We start from the raw sequence: 22,156 nt of genomic DNA on the forward strand, positions 1-22,156 counted from the left end.
TGGGGGTACATGAAAATGGGTGCAAGCATCTTTCTAAGTCCCTAAAGTGATTTTTTTGAAAATTCTTCAAAAATGCACCTGCCGCTACCACCCAAATTCTTTTGACATGAAAGTAAATTTTTGGGGGTGTACTTTTGATTTTTTTTAACACAGATTACTTTTAGAAGACACTCCCAGGGCTGCAGACTATTTTTTTTAAGCCTGCACCCCCTAAACCCCAATTCTGTACTTTTTTTCGCCATGTATTACATGGTGAAAACTTATCCCTGTTTTCTAACAAAGACTTTTTACACCTGCGAAAAGTCTTTTTGTAATTGAATGAGGATAAGTGAAACAGGTGAAAATGACGTCATCAGCGATAAATTATTGCCGATAACCCGTTTTCGCAGCCTAATTAATACGGCCCTAAGCCAGTTACTGCCCCCTTGACTGCCTGTCTCACAGCACAACACCCCTCTCCCCTCACAGCACAACACCCCTCTCCCCTCACAGCACAACACCCCTCTCAGCACAACACCTCTCAACACCCCTCTCCCCTCCTCTCCCCTCACAGCACAACACCCCTCAACACCCCTCTCCCCTCACAGCACAACACCCCTCTCCCCTCAAAGTACCAGTCTCCCCTTTCAGCACATCACCTCTTTCCTCACAGCAAAAACACCTCTCGTCACCCCTTTTCCCTCACAGCACATAACTCTCTTAGCACAGAAACACAGCACAGACCCCCTCCCCTCACATCACCCCTCTCCACTCACAGCACAGACCCCCACCCATCACAGCACAGACTCTTCTCCACATAGACACACTACCCTCATAGCACAGACCCTCCCTCACAGCACAAACCTTCCCCTGCACAGCACATTTCGCTCTGCCCTCTTGGTAACAGCCCTGCCCTCTTAGCACAGGCACTCCATCCTCTCACAGCATAGACCCCATTTCCCTCTTAGCATAGACCCCCCTCCCTCTGTTCATTCAGCACAAGCCACTCCCACCATAGAACGCTCTCAGCCCAGACCCATCTCCCCAAACCACCTAGACTGCACTCCCCTAACAACAGACTCCATTTCCCTCTTAGCATAGACCCCCTCCCCTCATAGCACAGACCCCCTCTCCCTCTAATTCAGAACAGACCACTCACACCATAGAACCCTCTTAGCCCAGACCCATCTCTCCAAACCATTCTGGACTGCTCTCCCCTATCAACCCCTAAACAAACATTGTGACTTACCGGCGCGTGAAAAAAGCTGCCGAGCCGCGGCCAATCGCGTGGGAGGAGAGCTGGCGGGGCGCCTCTCATTGGGCCAAGCGGTGAGGGAGGGGGCGTGGTAAGACGGGTCCTGGGAGAGACGACAGACCAACAGCGGCGCCGGGTTTGGGGCTGGTGGTGATGTCCCCTAGCCGCGCACACTTACTGGTGCTGCCGCCGCACGTGAGTCGCAGCGAGGTCGGGGTGTCCCCAGCTGGTGCTCCCCGGGCCGGGCCCGTCACACATAAGGGAAGAGCGGAGGACGCCACACACCCAGCCACTCCCCCTGCGTGGCCGCTCACGTGGGTGTCACTGGCAGCAGTACACAATAATTGTAAGTATAACTTGGACGTGACGTGATGATGTCACGTCGCCCTCACGGATCCATCCAAGCCTTCTGAATGAGGCACAAACACTGCTTGGTGGTAGGGCCGCCGGCTGGCTGTGGTCTGTGACTCCGCCTCCTCCCCCTATAGGTAGGAGCAGGGCACCAGACGTGTGTGTGCCCTCTCCTTGTCCGGGCAGCAGTTAGTCCCAGCAGCAGCTTTATACACAGGGCCGGATTTCGGGAGGAGGGGGGGCCCCGACTACGGGCCCCATGGGACCCGCTGGGCCCTAGGCGAACGCCTAGGTTGCCTAGCGGTAAATCCAGCCCTGCTACTGGGGGCACTATATAAAGGGCACTGCATAAGGGGATACCACTACTGGTGCACTGCATTGTGGGGACTGCTACTGGGGGCACTGCATAAGGGGGAACACTACATAGGGCACTGCATTTGGGGGGACCACTACTGGGGGGCACTGAGTAAAGGGAACTAATTGGGGGCTGTATAAGGGGGACCACTACTGGGGATACTGTATAAGGGGCACTACTATGGGCCTGCATAAGAGGGACTACTGCATACTGGGGGTACTGTATAAGGGGTACTACTGAGGTTAAGGTGCATTTGGATAGGAATGTTCAGCGTGAAAATAAAGGGGTGTGTCATGTTGACACGCCCCATTTTCAAGTGACCACGCCCATTTTTTCCCCGCACATATCTGGATGTTGGGGGGGGGGCGCTCCCTTTTCACATTTGCCATGGGCTCCAAATACCCTAGTTACACCACTGGACACTACTACAGTGGGCATTGCATGAGGGGCACTACTACAAGGGGCATTGCTAAAGGGCACTACTACTGGGTGAATAAAGGTGCATATGGAGTGGAAAGTAATGTTCCCAGAGTGACAGGAACTGGTGGCGTGTCATGTTGACACACCCCCATTTTTCAGTGACCACGCCCCAATTTCAGTGGCTACACCCAATTTTTTGACACGCACGCCCAAGGCACATAGTGTGTGTGTGTGTGTGTGGGGGGGGGGGCTCCATTTTTCATCTTGCCCTGGTCCCCAAATACCCTAGTTATGCCTATGGGGTCTTAATCCTGCTCTGATGCAGTAATGGACATAACACACAAGTTATATTATTAGGCTGCCTTTCATTGATTTGTCCGTTTTAATAAAGTTAGGAAAGCAGATGGCTTCTGGTTGCATGATGATCTCTGTAGTCCTAGAGTGAGCCTCAGTGCATCATAGCAATAAGTTCCTACGCCAAACTACAACTCCCAGCAGAACACGGGTAAATGTCCTCTTCTCTCTGCGCTGGTTGGATAATTTGTCTGTAAAGGGATGCACTATTGACTGCATGTGTTGTGCCTGTTAGGGAGGAGACTAGGAAAGAGCAGTTATGTCCAAATACAGAAGCCAAAACAGCAAAAGCAAAAGATCCCTCATCTTGCTCAGTGGCGGGCTGGGCCGGGGGGGTGCCATGTGCCCCCCGGGCCGCAGCGTCATGCGAGCTGTGGGCCGCGGGCAGTCTGTGTCACTGTGACACAGACTGCACCGCGTGTGTAGCGCTGACCGGACGGAGTTCGGTCAGCGCTTCACAAGTGACAAACACACAGCTACCGGCTCCGGCAGCTGTGTGTTTGTTTTGATCAGCAGCCAATGATGTAATACCCCACTATGTGAGTTATTACGTCTGACTTGGAATTACATTGGAAGACATCCCAGCAGTCTCTGCAGCTGCTGAAGAGGTCAGGAGCAGCAGGTCACATGACCAGTGTCAGGTCAGTGACAGTTGGAGCTGTGGAGAGAAGAAAGCTGAGGGGTGACAGTTGGAGCTGTGGAGAGAAGAGAGCTGAGGGGTGACAGTTGGAGCTGTGGAGAGAAGAGAGCTGAGGGGTGACAGTTGGAGCTGTGGAGAGAAGAAAGCTGAGGGGTGACAGTTGGAGCTGTGGAGAGAAGAGAGCTGAGGGGTGACAGTTGGAGCTGTGGAGAGAAGAAAGCTGAGGGGACGCCATTGCAGAGTGATAAACAGCTGTAGTAACAGAGACAGAGAAAAAAATAGAAGAGTGGCTGGGACTTATAGTGCCACATAGTAAGCCATGCTGAGAGTCCTGTCCAATTGTTCACTGTGGCTACCTTTTGAAGAGAAAGTCGCATCCTAATTTTGGTCCTCAGATTTGGTGAGAGGAAGCCATTATTACACACAACTTCTATGTGTGATATAGAGACACTACTCCTAATTTATATATCAGCACGGCAACATTGCTGCTTGCCATTCAGTTGTAAATACGCTTTAAGGGCCCCAACGTGTACACAAGGAGTTACCCATAACCTGGGTTATAAAGGACATATCATCTGTCTTAGGTTATTGGGACATTCTATTAATTTGAAAAGAACATTGCTAATTTAGTATAGGAATAGTCAATTAGAAAAGCAGTAAGTTTGTTATTGTAATTTATGTGATTTAGTGTGTGTATATTGTACCAAACCTATCATTCTATAACAGTTACCTATTTCAGTAATTGTGGGTTTCTAAAAATAAATCCGTATACCTTTTGCATGAATTTTGTCTCCCATTGTCAGTGTCTGGTTGGGAACCCTTACCTCTCTGTGGGTGTGGTCTGAATTAGGAATTGCCGCCAGTTACACCTGCACCACACCATCTGTATTTTTCCCATTGGGGTATTACAATGAGAGTCTGTCAGACTCTCATTAGCTGCTGCTGCGCCCACTGCGGGAGCCGCTCCATCTTCCGGCTCCCGCAGTGGGCAATGGGAGAGGCATCATGACGTCATATGACGTCTCTCCCATAATGCAGAGTGGCCCGGCCTGGGAAGGAAAGACGGAGGAGCGGATGGCGGCGGTGGGAGCGGGGATTCAGGTAAGTGTTTTTTTTTGTTTTTTTTACTATGTGTGTCCACTGGGGGGGGGGGGCTGGCACTACAAGGGGGGAGACCACAAGGGGGGCACCACAAGGGGGGAACCACTAATGGGGGCAATACAAGGGGGGGACTACTACTACTGGGGGCACTACAAGGTGGGAGACTACTACTGGGGGCACTACAAGAGGGAGACCACTACTGGGGGTACTACAAGGGGGAGATCACTACTGGGGGCACTACAGGGGGGCACTACAAGGGGGGACCACTACTGGGGATTATAACTGGGGGAACTTCAAGGGGGGGGTTTACAACTGGGGGGGACTACTACTGGGAGCACTACAAGGGGGGATTACTACTAGAAGGGGGGACTACTACTAGGGGCACTACAAGGGGGGGGCTACTACTAGGGGCACTGCATAGGGGGAGGGGACTACTACTAGGGGCACTACATAGGGGGGAGGGGACTACTACTAGGGGCACTACATAGGGGGGAGGGGACTACCACTGGGGGCACTGCATCGAGGGACCACTGCTGGGGGCTCTATAAAAAGGGCAATACTGGGGGTACTGCATAGGGGGGAGACTACAACTGGGGCCACTATTTAAGGGACACTGCATAAGGGTTACCACTATTGGGGGAACTGCATGGGGTGTGGACTGCTACTGGGGGCACTATATAAGGAGCACTGCATAGGGGGTACCACTACTGGGGGCACTATATAAGGGGCTTACTACTGGGGGCACAAGTGGTACTGCACAGGGGGGACCACTACTGGGGGCACTGTATAAGGGTCACTGCATAGGAGGGATCACTACTGGGGGCACTACTGGAGGCCTGCATAAGGGGGTCCTCTCCTGGGGCACAGGGGGGCACTGCATATGGGCACCATAATGGGGCTGTCCCTAATCTTTATTTTTACTTTACATCAATCCCATATGGACTCGCCTCCTCCCTGGAACACTTGAGGGGGGGGGGCGCCGTAGCACGCACCTTCTTCGGGCACCCTGGCTACACGCTACTCCTCTGCCAGGGCCGCCTGCATGCATTTGCCCCCCAGGCTAAAAGTTGCCAGCCAGCCCCTGGGCTTACTTATCTCTATCATCAGGTAGGTGGGTTACTCGAGCTGCTACTTAGGGGTTGACTTAGGGGCACCAAAATTAAATTATATTTTGGGCCTCCAACCTAAAAATGTTGTGGTGCCCCTGGTAGCACCAAATATACGCACATACGGATTAATTGATTGCTAATGAAGTTGCAAACTAATGATGATGACAGCCAGTGGGTGTATCTGATTGGCTGAATGCCTTAAATTCCTTTATAATTATGCCAGTATTCTTTTAACAATACTTCTGCTATCTATTTGCAGGATTATGGTGAAATTAATGATTGTTTTGCAGTAACAATGCAATGAAAATAATAAAAATTTAGTATTTTCTTTTTTCATGCTCCCTGTGAAGTACACTGTCCATCCATGTACTTTAATGTATTGTGTACTGATTGTCAATAATTTTTACTATCAACATGAACCCACACCCCATATGGTATTGTAGGAGAAGGTGCTCTTGTTTTCTCTTGGAGTAAGGATGTGCACTCTGGTAGATATCATGAATCGAACGCATGTCCAGTTTGTGGGCAGTACTGCATGAGTAGCAAAAATGAATATATATACTTTGCCTCCCCCTTGTATGGGTAAAAATCTGTACTCTACCTTACTGTGTGTGTGTGTGTGTGTGTGTGTGTGTACATATATATATATATATATATCAGCCACAATGGTCCGGCACTCACATAAAGTGATAACTGAGCCAGGTGCCTCCACAGACATACATAAATACAAAAACTCGGGTGCAACACTCAGGGCTATGAAAACTTCCAGAAAATACAACACTGCCGCACCCTAGTTTTTGTGTGTGTATATATTTTTATTTTTATTTTCATATTCATATTCACATTTTTATTTCAGTTTGCCCTTAGTTTATTTATTTTTGCCCTTACTATTAGGTTCAGTTGCGAATCTGTTATTGGCTTGATTGACAAGCTATGTCAGTTCCGGTTTAAGGTTGACCAAATGCCTTCCTCTGTGTCTTTATTTATTAATTTATAATTTCTTAAATATAGCGTCACATCTCTTCCGGTAAATGGAGGACGCATTATATACAGCGATCTGTGCCCTCACTGCCCTACTTCCTTTATGGTATTAGCGTCACGTCATTTCCGGTAATCGGAAGACGTGTCATAGTGCGTTTACAGCGCACTCTTTTATATATTTTACCCATATATATATATATATATATATATATATATATATAGGGGTGTGTCTAAACTGCAATCTAATTTGCAGTGTAAAAATAAAGCTGACCAGTATTTCTGGGCTACATGCAAGAGCGGCCAGAATTTACCACGCATGCAATTTTTTTTTATTTATTTGCACCCCTTGCATTGCTGCAAGGCTTATACAGGTGTGCAGTTACTTGCTCTTTCTTGCTTTATCCAAATCAGGCCCTAACTGCTGATCCATACAATTAACTACCCCAGTTTGAAGATATTTAACAGTGATAATATGACAAAATCTGCTAAACGGGCAGAATACTATAGCAAAAACTGATAAGGGTGCATCTGGTACTGTGTGAATCAGTTCTGTGTGCAGTTATGACTACAGTGTGGGTGTGTTGTTACACCGTATACAGTACAGGTGACTGCAGAATGCTTGTGTGGCTGCTGAACATATTTACAACTTCATAGAATGAATACAGTTGTGAACATATGTGTGCTTGCATGTCTTCAATGTCTGGATATACAATGTTTCTAGGATCCTTCCGACACTTTAGCTCAGTCATTTGTTTAGTTTTAAAATGTGTTTTAAGTGTTGTAAGTCTCTCTTGTAACTCTTGTAACTCTTTGTAGCTATGTATAGCTACAAATTGGGAAACTTGGATCCATGGCATGTACACTATTCTTGGTACTCAGGATACATCCAGGTAGTAGTAAATGGGCCAGGGAAGTGCAGCCTCCCCTGTCATACTACTGAGATTTGATATAAAGTAATGAGAATAATTTAAAGAAGATATTTATAACTTATAAATATCTTTTTTGTTTATTGTAATAATTTTTATAGTTAACACCCACCAGCTTTGTGGAGCTCCCTGGGACTGCAGGGAGATGAGAGATGAGGCAGCAACAGCCTCACTTCGGTATAGTCAGACAATGCTCGTAGAGCTGGGGGTGGGTTCACACCACGGGCAGTAAGCTGCACAGGAAGAGAGCTAATAGAGGCATGCCTCTGATTATGGGGTGGGATGTGTCATGTGACCAGGAAGTGCACTGCAATGTTTAGAGATCGGAGCTCAGTCAGCAGCAGCAAGAGAAGACACAGTGATGCAGGTAGGAGAATCAATGGACACTAAAGCGTAGTGATGGTTGAGTTAGAGTGAGTAGGGGGTGAGACAGGCTCCCAGCACTCAGACCCATCTCCATGTGTGCCTCACCAGCCATTGACCTCACCGCATGTCACTGAAATGGGCCATGTAGTATATTATAGGATCAGTGATGACAATATGTGGTTTGTAATGGTGGAAAAGATTGCAAACCTGTTACATTTTCATCATGGTAATGGAGATCTTATTCAAAACATATGTACAGTCCCACACTTGGAGCATGTGGATCCAACAATGAAACTGCATCAAATTTTATGGGTATGTTCTAGAGATGAGCGGTTCGGATTCCTTGGAATCCGAACACACCCAAACTTCCGGAATTCAAGATGATCCGAGCTGCAGCTCGGATCTCCATGTCTGCTTCGGATCCCTATACAAGCCAAAACCTTGAGATCCCGCTGCCGAATCTCTCCCTTTTGGTTCAGGCGCCAATTTCAAAAGTCACTTTGAAATCAATAGGCTGACCGCTGATTGGCTGAGAGGCGTCTGTCACCGCTCTCAGCCAACCAGTCCTTCCCCATAAACTTCAATGGGGCAAACGTATGCAAGATGGCGGCCCCCACTGCATCGAGGGTACCTCCACCCACAGTGCTGACACCGCCGGCACCCCCCGCAGTGCTGACACAGTGGCACCCCAGCATTACCAACACCGCCAGCAACCCTGCAATGAGGTCACCGCAGGCAACCCCAGACTGCTGATACCGGCGGCACTTCCGCACTCAGAACACTGCCGGCACTTCTGCACTGCCGATACTGCTGGCACTCCCACACTGAGAACACTGTCAGCACTGCTGCACTGCCGACACAGCTGGCACTCCCGCACTGAGAACACTGCCGGCAATTCTGCACTGCCGACACTGCCAGCACCCCCGAACTGCCGACACCGGCAGCACTCCCACACTAAGAACACTGTCATCATCCACTAATGGGACGACACCACTGGCATCCCCGCACTGCTGGCACCTCAGCATGGAGAACATTGCTGGCACCCGTGCTTTATCCGACTCGCTCTGTATATGTACCCACACTGTATCCCGCACTGTATTGGACCAGGACTATATGCGACCCACACTGTATCCATCCCCCACTTTATACAACCCACACTGTATCCCACATTGTATGTGACCAGGACTCTATCTGACCCGCACTGTATTCGACCCAAACTGTATCCAACCCACGCTATCCCGCACTGTATGCGACCCGAACTGTATCCAACCCACTGTATGCGTCCAGGACTGTATGCAACCCGCACTGTAAGCAACCTGCACTGTATCCAACCCGCACTGTATCCAACCACAGGGGCATCTTAAGAGAGGAGGGGGCCCGTGTGCACTCCCTGTGCAGGGCCCCCTACTCTCTCCCCGGTGGCCGGCAGCCGACTGACGTGGCTAGCCATCTACCGGTGCCTCAGTAGACTCTGGGCACTAGAGTGTGCCCGGAGTCTACTGCGCATGCGCAGAACGCCAATAAATGGCCATTTTCCGGTGTTCTGAGCAGCGCAGACACCCGACGTGGGACCACGGTCAGGTAAGTCTAAAATAATATGGGTGCAGAGTGTGCGGTGCGGGGCCCCCTTGACCCGGGGGGCCCGTGTGCCCCGTACACACTGCACCCATTATAGATACGCCACTGTCCAACCCGCATAGTATCCTGCACTGTGTCCAACCCACACTGTATCCTGCACTGTGTCCAACCCACACTGTATCCTGCACTGTGTCCAACCCACACTGTATCCTGCACTGTGTCCAACCCACACTGTATCCTGCACTGTGTCCAACCCATAATGTATACCACACTGTGGACCTCATTCGGAGTCGGTCGAAGCGGCCGCACGGTCGTACGGGAAAAGGGGCCGGATATGTAAATGATTCCCTCGCAAGTTGCGTCCCTAAGTTCGGATCGATAGCTGGCCGACCAAGGGGAGGAAGCGGCCGGAATACAAAAAAATATGCCCCCTTCTCGTACGCATTACACGTCATCTCCGGGCATATAAGGATTAATCGAGACCATAGAAAACCATCGGAACTGGTCGTAGAGCTTAAGGTTGACCATACCCTCTCTTAAGCTCTACGATCATGTCAGTGTAAAAACCTCCCATGTCACATGTGCCATGACGCTACTTTGTTAATTATGCACTCCCATAAACCGTATACACTCCCATAAAACGCCGTTCGCATAATTAGGCACGCCTGCGTCCGGATCTCCACTCCCCTGTTTTCAAGCACCTTCCTCTGTTACCACCCACAAACGCCTCAATCTGTCACTCAAACTACCAACATGGCTGTGTTTAAGGAGAGAGAAATTTCTGATCGTAGCGGCTAGTTTGCGCACGCACATTGCAAACTTTACGCATGCGCAGTATAGTGAACATCGGTGGCGTACGACTGTGCGGCCGCTTCGACCGACTCTAAATGAGGTTATGTATCCATCCCGCACTGTAATCTGCAATGTATACAACCCGCAGGTACAGAATGCTGTTTTTATGTTTGGGGAGATTTTAGGGGAACTGCTCAACAAAAAGGCTGATTGATCACATTACTAATTTGCAACACATTTTTAAACAGAATAACTGCCGTGTATTTGTGCCGCTGCTCTGTTTCTTAGGTTAGCCAGCCAGTCTTTGGCCTATATTGGTGAACACTATTGTGAGCTGTGAGGTGGTAAATATTTAGTGGAAATGACTGAAAATTAATGTTATTGAGGTCAATAATAGTACAGGAACAAAAAAAGACCCAAATTATGTGATTTTAGCTTTTTTTTGTAAATTTTTTAAAAAAATTTAAAACCAAAACCAGTCACACCTTTTTGCAAAAGCAAAGCCAAAACGGGGTGATGAATTAGAACAAAAACCAAAACCAGCAAAACTGGTCCAGCGCACATCTCATGCCTGGTCAGTGGGCTGCGTGGTCATGTTTGCCGTGTTATTTTGTTTTTCTGCAGATAATACAGTAAAAAATCATTATCATTGCTATAATTGCAGATATTGACAACATAATGTCTTTGTGATGGTCTAGTCTGCAAACTTTGCAAAAGATTTTTTGCACATATTTATCTAAGCTGTTAAACAGGTTTACTGTATCTTCATTGCCAATTCCAATATAGGGCCAGATTCAAAGTTGTACGCTGTTAGCATTGCTGCTGTGTCTTTTGACGCAGCAGCAATTCTAACATATGCTAATGCTGCAGAAGGCCTCTTGTGCAAATAGACGTCTCCTGCCGGCTTCTGTGATCCGCTGCTGCAGCCAAGGATGCAGCATCAGATCGCCATCGGGCAACCATCGGCCATATGAGTAAGCCTAAACTTACTCAGCATGGCCATTGGAACGCCTCTGCCAGGCCTGGCCTCGGCATGCACAGAATATAAGGCCAACACGCCTCTGTTTTCTAGGATGCAGCCTGCCCATGCCCCCAAATGTCCAAAGCCTGTCAATTAGGCTACGAACACTCTGGCAAGAACCGCAGCTGCACCGCATGCCTAGTCAACTCACCAAAGGAGTTGTACACAAACCATCGGGATTACGTATATCTCTGAATCAGGCCCATAGAATACTTTCAGCATGTCAAGGTAAGCAATCGTCCTGGCAGAGAGTAAATAATAAAAGTGTAAGCTTACGTGGACCCGGCTTGCCAACAGTGAAAGCACAGCCATTGAGCAGCAAATGTGCAAGTATGGGCTGCTGTAAAAGGCCCTGAGAGCTTCATTTATCATCAAGTTTTATCATTCACAATGGCCCCCATTTATTAATTATCGCAATTGAAATGCGATCTGGGCATGACATTACCGCCCATGATGCGATCACAGCGTCTGGTTGTATCATCCGTCCCTGCGATGTGCCCAGAGAGCTGCCGGGGTTACTGCTGAGGAACCCTCTGCCGGCTAATTATGCTCAGTGCATTGCATTCCGGATGTTGGTAAATTTGGCAGCATTGTATTTCCCATAGAAACCTATGGGGGGTGCGGCTGTCATGCGGGAATGGAGGGATCGGAGCAGGTATTGTAGATATCTGCTGTGATAACTCCTTCATACATCCAGGGGAAACTTAATATTTGCGGTTAACCCTCAAAAATGGTGTTTTCAGGAATATAGCCGCAAATAAAGGCCCCCATTTAGTAACGAGTTTTATCACCAAAATGAGTGATACATTTCCCTGTGTATGATAAATGGTGCTCACACAAACCAAAACCACCCTCCCAGCATCAACTTTTATCCCGTTAGGCTTGTACCCTTAAAGCTCCGATGTCTTCTCTCAACCAGAGCACCTGCCTAAGCATGTAACTTCCCCCCAGCAGTCCGGGCGCACCATCATGCAGGAGCTGCAGTTGTGAATGAAGCCTCTCTGTGTGCTGTTTCTGAACTGATGTCAGGCTCCCTGCTCCACTGCTTCCTGCACCCAGTCCTTTCTACAGCTACAGACCCTGTGTATAGGCGTGCAAATGCCAGACGAGAACACCATTTTCAGCTTACCTTACTACCACACGGGCTTGCCATGCCATCTTCATCAGGGAAGGGCAGCTACAAGCAAAGGAGGCATATGCGGGACTCTTTCTGTATCCTCTACCTGGCCCAGCTCACTGGTCTTGCTGGGGTCCACTCTGGTTCATTGCTGGGGACTTGCAGTGGAGCTGCCCATTAACCTCAGCTGCACATTACAAGGAAAGAGGAGTTTGGGGAAGGGGAGGAATGGTCATGGTGGTTGGCTGATCCGCACGGCTTAAGAAGATGTCAGAGCAGCCGGCCACTAATAGGCTACAGCTGGGCCCATCAAGTGCACAGGGATAAAAAATACACACAACCACTGTGGATACCTGCCAGCCCAAATCACTGAATTCTGGTGGACTGGCCTGGGGAACATATTCCCCCATGTTATCCAGCCCAGTCTACCAAATCTGGGATGGCCATGCCCCCTCCCACAAAAAAAACACTGAAAAAAATACTATGTGAGCCCTGCAGGGGGCGCTGAGAGCTGCAAATGTCACATAGCTGGGCACCTGCTGAGAGCCAGCTCCTGGCATCCTTTCTCTTTAGGGTCTCTGGGGTCTATTCACTAAGCCTTGGAAGGAGATAAAGTGAATGGAGATAAGGTGCCAGCCAACCAGCTCTTAACTGTCATTTTTCAAACAAAGCCCGTGACAAGGCAGTAAGGAGCTGATTGACTGGTACGTTATCTCCGTTCACGGCTTAGTAAATAGACCTCTCTGACTCATATGATGATGATGATGAAGTAGTGACATGTGACTTACATCCTGGGCTCCTGGCCAATTAGTTCCCTGGAGGAGGGGTTGAGTTGCTGCAAAGGAGGACAATAAATATCCTCCTCAGCAGCTCACCGTGACCATACGGCACCACCCACTGCAGTGCTGCTGAGGGGGAAATGTCACATGGACTCCTGCCAAGCCCCTGTGTTTTATTAGCATATGTGTTTAACTCGGGATACTCAAAAGGCTTCTGTAACTTGCAACAGACTATTCTACATCTGTAGTAGCTGTTATTGTTGTTCTATATTACAGCTTTCAATTAGAACATTTATACTATTTATTGGTTACCAGTGTAACCCTTTCACCTTGAGTTCCTTTTATTTCAAATTGAATATCCTGCTTCCAATATTGTATCTGATTGATCAATGTTATGACTAATTACATTTCTGACGTTACTCTTTGGTTGTTTTTTTGTAGGTCTTATACAATAATTTGTTCTTGCTCCTTTCGCTGTGCAATTATGACTTGCTACAATGGTAAAATACAGTTCATCATCTCTGTAATCTTTTGCCTTTTATGGATAGTCATCCTTGACGTGTACTTTGACATCAGAATAAACAATGAGCATACTATGGCCTCGATCAGGAAATGTGAGTCCTGCTCCAGTGGTGGGATAAATGGCAGCTTAAAGTTTTCATTGGGTCAAAAAATGACAGAGAATATGCTGAAGAAAATGAAGCTGGGAGGAATCACCATGAAAAACATTTGGAAAAATAACTCACAAGGTAGAATTGGGGCCAAGATCCAGCCTAAGCAAATGACATCCAAGGACCTTTCCTTGAGATTAAGGAAGGTGAGGAAAAATTACCAAGTATTGAATAGATACAGTGTGAACTACAAGGGGAAAACTAACCAGCAGCTCAGTCCCCAGGAAATTATGTGTCAGCTTAAACTCAGGGTGAACTTGACAACCATTATGCCCTCTGACCTTCCTGCCAGCGCCAATTTCTGGAGCAAGTATTTACCCAAGAAGGCGCTTGAGCAAGTGGTTGGCAAACTAGGACACTGTGCTATAGTGATGTCAGCAGGAGCCATGAAATTATCAGGACTTGGAAAGGAGATTGGTGAGTGGAAAGTATGTAGAAACCCCATTTTCAAAGAAATCTTTCAGTTAGATTTGTTTATTTACGCTCAGAGTTGCAAACAAGTTATCCACCTTGCATGGAACTCAATTTGGATATTCGCTCATATGAGGCCTCTATCCATATGCTTGTTCATATAGCCATCTTCACTATCAGAGCCAACTTGCATTATCCATATGCCTGGTGCAAGCAATGCATCTGAAATCAGATGGGTCTCTGCATTACGGACACGTCAGCATAGCCCTCAATTCTGACTACACTAAATTTATCTTGTGAATGCTCCATTACCAGTCAGTTACAGATGTGTCCTCATACACTATTGCTGAAGTCGCGGCAAATAGCCCCTCTCGGTGCTCCAGGTCCCGGGGTGACTTGGCCATGCTGACCAGATTTATCGCTCAAAATGTGCATCAATAAAACAACTGGAAGCTACAAAACTACTTTGTAGATTACACTGATCAATTTGATGTGCGACATTTGTACAGCTGTGTGCGACTGAGTCTGAATATGCAGCGGCTGCAGCCTTTTCTCATGCAAGTTGCTGCGACTTTGTATGTGTAATTCATGGTTAAAGTCACAGCCCAGCGTCTCTGGTACACTGTGAGGTGTTTCACTGCATCTGTGATGTGATTAAGAACAATTTGATACACAGCTGCTCTCGGAGCTTCTCAGTCGTGCCAGGTGTCTTACACTGTATGGCATATAGACGCTAGGTATATGAGGACACATATGTATGTGCATTCAACCATAAGTGTAGTTACAACAGAGATGCACATGACTCAGAATCCACCAACATAGACCCTGTCATGGTCCTTTTGGCAAAAAGTAGAGGATCTGCCACTGAATTGGACAAGATCTAGTTATTAAGTGTAACTCTCTTTTGAGTTAACTTTATTCTATTCTAAATATTTATATATGTATAAATTATTTTATTGTTATTGCAGTGTTAATAACTAACAGTGAAAAACTACTTTTTCTATTTTGTTAGGGGACGAGAGGACTGAATTTAATATTTAACACTTAAGCAGTGCCTGGTATACCTGAGCAGCACTATACAGTGCATCCGGAAAGTATTCACAGCGCTTCACTTTTTCCACATTTTGTTATGTTACAGCCTTATTCCAAAATGGAATAAATTAATTTTTGTCCTCAAAATTCTACAAACAATACCCCATAATGACAACGTGGAAAACGTTTTTTTGAGATTTTTGCAAATTTAATTAAAAAAAAAAACCCCACTAAGAAATCACATGTGCATAAGTATTCACTGCCTTTGCCATGAAGCTCAAAATTGAGCTCAGGTGCATCATGTTTCCACTGATCATCCTTGAGATGTTCCTACAGCTTAATTGGAGACCACCTGTGGTAAATTCAGTTGATTGGACATGATTTTGAAAGGCATACACCTGTATAAAGTCTCACACTTCACAGTGCACATCAGAGCACAAACCAAGCATGAAGTCCAAAGAATTGTCTGTAGACCTCCAAGACAGGATTGTCTTGAGGCACAAATCTTTGGAAGGGTACAGAAAAATATATACTGCTTTGAAGGTCCCAATGAGCACAGTGGCCTCCATCATCCATAAATGGAAGAAGTTTGGAACCACCAGGACTCTTCCTAGAGTTGGCCGGCCATCTAAACTGAGCGATCGGGGGAGAAAAGCCCTAGTACTGGAGTTGACCAAGAACCCGATGGTCACTCTGTCAGAGCTACAGCATTCCTCTGTGGAGAGAGGAGAACCTTCCAGAAGGACAACCATCTCTGCAGCAATCCACCAATCAGGCCTGTATGGTAGTGTGGCCAGATGGAAGCCACTCCTTAGTAAAAAGCACATTGCAGCCCGCCTGGAGTTTACCAAAATGCACCAGAAGGACTCTAAGACCATGAGAAACAAAATTCTTTGGTCTGATGAGACAAAGGTTGAACTCTTTGGCGTGAATGCCAGGCGTTATGTTTTGAGGAAACCAGGCACAGCTCATCACCAGGCCAATACCATCCCTACAGTGAAGCATGGTGGTGGCAGCATCATGCTATGGGGATGTTTTTCAGCGGCAGGAACTGGGAGACTAGTCAGGATAGAGGGAAAGATGAATGCAGCAATGTACAGAGACATCCAGGATGACAACCTGCTCCAGAGCGCTCTTGACCTCAGACTGGGGCAACAGTTCATCTTTCAGCAGGACGACGACCCTAAGCACACAGCCAAGATATCAAAGGAGTGGCTTCAGGACAACTCTGTGAACGTCCTTGAGTGGCCCAGCCAGAGCCCAGACTTGAATCTGATTGAACATCTCTGGAGAGATCTGAAAATGGCTGTGCACCGACGCTTCCCATCCAACCTGATGGAGATTGAGAGGTCCTGCAAAGACGAATGGGTGAAACTGCCCAAAGATAGGTGTGCCAAGCTTGTAGCTTTATATTCAAAAAGACTTGAGGCTGTAATTGCTGCCAAAGGTGCATCATCAAAGTATTGAGCAAAGGCTGTGAATACTTAAACACATGTGATTTCTTAATTTTTATTTTTAATTAAATTTGCAAAAATCTCAAAAAAACTTTTTACACATTGTCATTATGGGGTATTGTGTGTAGAATTTTGAGGACAAAAATTTATTTATTCCATTTTGGAATAAGGCTGTAACATAACAAAATGTGGAAAAAGTGAAGCGCTGTGAATTCTTTCCGGATGCACAGTATATGTAACTGACAGCAGCTTGCTGGGATTCCGCTGTCGGCATTGAGACCGGTAACCATGCGTCCGCCAGTCTCATCACTACATCCCGTTAAAACATTAATCTACCTTTTTGTAGAAAAATATTGAAGCATTCCTTGTGACAAATTGGTAACTTTGTTATAATAACCAAGTGAAACAAATCCTATGCTCATACGTTAATGTGTAGCCTTTTGGTATATGATACTGTATATGCAAGTTAGAATTGTAAACAATGTTTCATGCTTTCTGCAAGTACAGTAATTCAGCACCTGAGGAGAAGAAGAAACACTCCTGTCAAATAAAAAAGGTTACTTTTTCCAAATTGTTGTCTATTTGTGTAATGAGCCAATGCAAACTGGAAGGCCTGAGGGAAGAGGATGAATTATGAGGTAAAGGCTGAATAATAAAAAGAAATGGAATTTGAAAGGGACAAAGGGCCTGATTCACTACGGATTGCAATATTGCGTAAACACGCAGTTCAATTGTGATAGCATGCTAATCCATTGCGATCGCAATGCAAACTCAGCACTACATAAGGACGCCCACTTTACATTGCAGACATCCGTAATACCTAGCAGAATAGCTAAACCATCCGTAGAATCGAGTACCATCGCAGCCTCACGCACACTTGCACAAGGTCAGACCTTACTTAGAACTTGCTAACAACCACGTTCGCTATGAGGCCTCACACTGCATATGTTATCGCAGAGGATAATCTATGCACATCCATGCAATGGCGTGCGAGCACACTGACACACCTGCGTTTCCCCGACCACCCCCATGTCACCACCCACAAACGGTGCTTACTGTCAATCAATCTGCGAGGGGTCTGCGTAGCCACTGCGATTGCAGTCCTGATCGCAATAGCTAGTTCGCGCACGTGCACTGCGATGCATATGCATGCGCAGTACGCGACGATTGGCGTGCGTATAGGCAACTGCGTTCCTTGCTGTATCAGGCACACAGATCACTTTCTTACCAAGGTATTCCCAAGTGTACTTCAGTGAGTCTGCATTCATCAGAGGCTTGGGTGGAGGCACTAAAAAAAACCCAAAAAAACAAATAGAGGGATCAATACACTAGAGATGAATTACTTGTACCTTTTGTACTTACTCTTGTAACACTAACATAAAACCCGGTTACATAAATGCTTGGCTAGAAGAAGGTTAGCTTAAGGCTATAGGACAGAACATTCTTTATTTTTTACAAAACAGTCCTCCAAAGTACATACACAATTTGTTGATTCGTTTCCTATTCTGTCTGCAGACTCCCATGATGCTGTGCTAAGATTCAACTCTGCTCCCACCGATGGATTTCAGATTGATGTGGGTTCAAAAACAACATTTCGCCTATTAAATTCCCAGGTAAATATTAAAGCAACTCCGCAGGGGTGCCTGATGCAGAGGTGGACACTGCTGCATCTGCTCTCGCTTCAGTTGCAAGAGTCATGGCTGCGAAAATATGCAAATGCTACTGATAAAGTAGCCTGAGTCTGAGTGTGCAAGCACTGAGACGCCCACTTTCAGCTCTGCGCGCTGTAGCACTTACCAGTGATTATTTACACGCCACCATTGCATGCCCCATCGACCGTGACTCCACCTTAACATGGCCTTTCTGGCTGTGGCTGTGTTTTTGTGTTCACTTGTGGCCACCTACCAGTCACCACACAGGAATGACCATCACTTTGCCACACTGTTTCTCATACCGTCTATTCCTCTGTGCACAGCATGTACCATAGGGGTTTTCTGTATTTTTTGTGTATGCGCAGTTACAAATAATCACTAAACTACGTGGACATAGGCATTGTGTGTGGATTGCGTGCACCTCCTGAATCAGTCTCAAGGTGAACTGGCCAAGGCACAGAGCAAACTACTCTTTGGAGGTGCTACTGTACATGCCCTGTAACAAGATTTATACCAAAACATATATGTTTATGGAGGAGCGTGGTAGCATCTGTGTAGGGGCAGCAGGTTTCCCAGCCAATGGGAGTGTTTAGGTGGAGTGGGGGTGCTCTGTGAAAAGTACAGTTAAGCCAACATTTCAATTTAAAATGATATTTGAATATATGGCACAATTTTAGCAACTTTAGGTAAATGATTGTCGAAGACACAATTTTAGGTACTTTACTTATTGTGCAGAGGAGCATAGAGCAATTTCCACTATACAAAAGGTTTTTTTGTCATAGTGTTTTTCTTTACAAATAGCCAAGCTTGTACAATGTGTGCCAAGAGTCTGTCCTTGTAAAACGATTAGGAGGTAACGGCATGCCACCTTCAGATTGGGAACATGAACACAAATTCAACATTTGGGGCTAAATGTAATAGACTGCGAGCTGGCACCACTCTGGGAATACATGCGAGTAGGCCCATATTTTTAAAGCAGCACGCATGTTTAAGGCTAAACCAGCTTGGTTTAGCCTTTAACAATATTACAATAGTCCAGAATAACTTCATTAGTTGCTATTTACAGACAGTGATACAGGATCTGTATCATTTACTGTTGTTATCTCTGTACCCCGCAGCACAGTCTAGTTAAGACTGTTACTAGGGTGATGGGCACTGCTAGGCTGACCACGCCTCCTAGAACACGTTCGTACGTCTGTGCATGGCCACACATGATAACATGATCGAGACTCCATGGGATATCATGGCGTCAGCCACCCAGTCCATTCTAAACACAAACTGTAACTTACCAAAACATAAGTGTAGCAGAAGAGGGTTTCTCTGTATCCAACTCTTCACTAATTTTTTCCCCAGCTGCACTGCTATTGACAGTTATTTACCCTTTATCATATATACGCTGATTAGTGTAATTCACCCCCAAAATGGCCCATTCAGGAGTAAAAGGAATAAAGGGTCTGATTGCAGAGTTGTATGCTAAGCCGATGTTTTCGCAGTTGTGTGATAATCGGCAGTCTGAGCATGCGTCTATGTCCACTGCACATGCACCAAGGTACATTATTGTAGATGCTCGCAGTGACTATTTACTCACAGTGTGATTGATACTTACAGAGCGTGCGTGATAAATTACAGGGAATGGAGGCAAAGAACGCAGGCGCGTAGTGGCCATATTGGGAGTCTGTCACATCATGTGTCTGCGACTCCGTCTGCAAAAAATATGACTCCAGTGTCTCAGTTCCCGTGGCCATTTTGCGGGTCCATAGGTTTACTCAAGACATATCGAATGATCTGTGGCCAATACTATGTCTATGTACGCTGATGTTTGGATTTGTAAAGCTGCCGGTGGCGGGTCCAATACATCTCCCAGCTCCTGTGACATTTGCCTATTTTCGCATCACAGCTACATACACAGACGAAACAGCAGCATAATTAGCATACAACTCTGATTTAGGCCTTTTGTTAATTAAGTGGCGTTTAACACATTGCCAAGTCAGATAACAAATATATTTTATCAATGGACAATCACAAAGGCCTAGCAAAGGCCAAAGGCCATGGAAGATGTCGGTTACATTTCAAACAAGGATAAGATAGAGAAATTATATCATCCAAGGTGGGATAAATTTGCATTATGGTAGATGTTAAGAAACCACTCCATGTACATGCTGGCTGGTAAGGATTTTCAAGAAAGGCAACAATGCATGTTCTCATAGTACAATATTACAGGAAGGGAAATATGTAATACATTTAGCCATACCGCCAGTAAGCATCAGAATAGCTCAGAGTACTATTAATAGATATGTCAACCAGAGAACGTATAGTAGAAATACCACCCACTCTCCAAATAAGAAAGGGATGAGCAGCCATGCCATGTAGAAAGTCGGGGATGTGAAGAAGGGGTACTGTAGGTAAAGGCAATGGAATGCAGTAAGGCCTGACTTGTGGAGGAGTATAGGCCAAATTGTATGAGTCGTCAGTGGATTGTCGGTAATTTCATCAGAAATCTCCTGGTCATGCTGGTGGATATAGCACATCAAAGCCACATCTCCCACAGATGTGTTTGCATTAGAGGTGTGCGCCGACCCCCATGTTTTGGTTTTGGATCTGGATCTCCCCTGGTTTTGGATCTGGATTGGTTTTGCCAAAACCTCTCCTCCGTGGTTTGTTTTCATGTTTTGGTTTTGGATCTGGATTTTTTCTTAAAAAATAAAAAAAAAAGCTAAAATCACATAAAATGGGCCTTTTTTTGTTCCTACAGTATTAATAACCTCAATAACATTTATTTCCACTCGTTAACAGTAAATTTTGACCACTTCACAATATTGATTTGTTCATCTAGTTTAGGCCCAAAATTTGCACCAAGATAGCTGGCTGACTAAGCTAAGCTGCAGTAGTGGGCAGCACAAACATATGGCAGTTCAACTTCAAACATGGCATATCAGGAAACACTTTTATTATTCAAGAGAGGCCTGAGGGAGTTGGAGTATGTATGTAGTTGAAGGTAGGGCAGGGACAGGAAGGGTTGATTGGTAGTAAATTTAATTTCCTTTTTCTGATTCAAAAGAAAATTTATGAGGGAGAAGGGGAGGGGAGGAGGCATTTACAAAAAAATGTGATACAGTATATTTACATCAGTCCTTGCGACAGAAGAATCCTTGAGCATGGCTGCTGCTGCTGGGAGTTGATTTTCTCATCCCAGAAGGGGATCAGGAAGAGTGCTTTCCAAAAAAAACAAAAAACAATTGACTTAAATAATGCTTTGCAAATCTTCTATAAAGGCATTTCCCAACCTGTACAGGGACATAAAAAAACATAGTTAGTTAGTGGCCTTCAAACTGCTATTGTTCCCACTGTCCACTTAACCATATGAGATATGTGAACAAGCGGAACAGAGCAGCAAATGCAACATTTCAGATTTAAGGTTTAAGTCTTACATTGTGTCTTTCTTGGGAATTCTTTCTTGAGCACCATGCTTGCTTGCTGGGAGTGGGTTTTTTGCATCCCAGAAGGGGACCAGGAAGAGTGCTTTCCAAAATGAAATAAACAATTGACTTAAATAATCATTTGCAAACCTTCTGTTCTGTAACGGAATTTCCGAACCTGTATAGGGACATTAAAAAAAACAGAGTTAGTTAGTGGCCTTCAAATTGCCATTGTTTCCACTGTCCACTTCTTAGATATGTGTAAAAATTGGGTGGACCACACATGGCTGATTGATCAACCATGGCGACTGGAGTAGTGTCATAAGGAAGAGGAGGCTGCAAACTGGGAGTCATGTTATGAATTGGCCATATGGGGTATGTTGCTGTTAAGGATCA

At 46.1% G+C, this 22,156-nt stretch overlaps 1 protein-coding gene across 2 annotated transcripts in view; it reads left to right on the plus strand.

The window, feature by feature from the left end:
• LOC148534369 (beta-galactoside alpha-2,6-sialyltransferase 1-like) overlaps window positions 1–22,156 on the plus strand; it is an 82,949-nt gene that overhangs the window by 21,963 nt on the left and 38,830 nt on the right. For both annotated transcript variants that reach the window (XR_015877641.1, XM_088466807.1), the window contains exons 2-3: window positions 13,566–14,212; window positions 18,208–18,305. Coding sequence is in view for 1 of the 2 variants with exons in the window: in XM_088466807.1 (XP_088322933.1) it covers window positions 13,609–14,212; window positions 18,208–18,305 (702 nt within the window). In the remaining variant the exon portion in view is untranslated. The remainder of the gene's footprint in view (window positions 1–13,565; window positions 14,213–18,207; window positions 18,306–22,156) is intronic.

This window comes from Taudactylus pleione, unplaced genomic scaffold (genome assembly GCF_031769625.1).
Source record: "Taudactylus pleione unplaced genomic scaffold, aTauple2 ptg000066l, whole genome shotgun sequence".
Taxonomy (NCBI): Eukaryota; Metazoa; Chordata; class Amphibia; order Anura; family Myobatrachidae; genus Taudactylus; species Taudactylus pleione.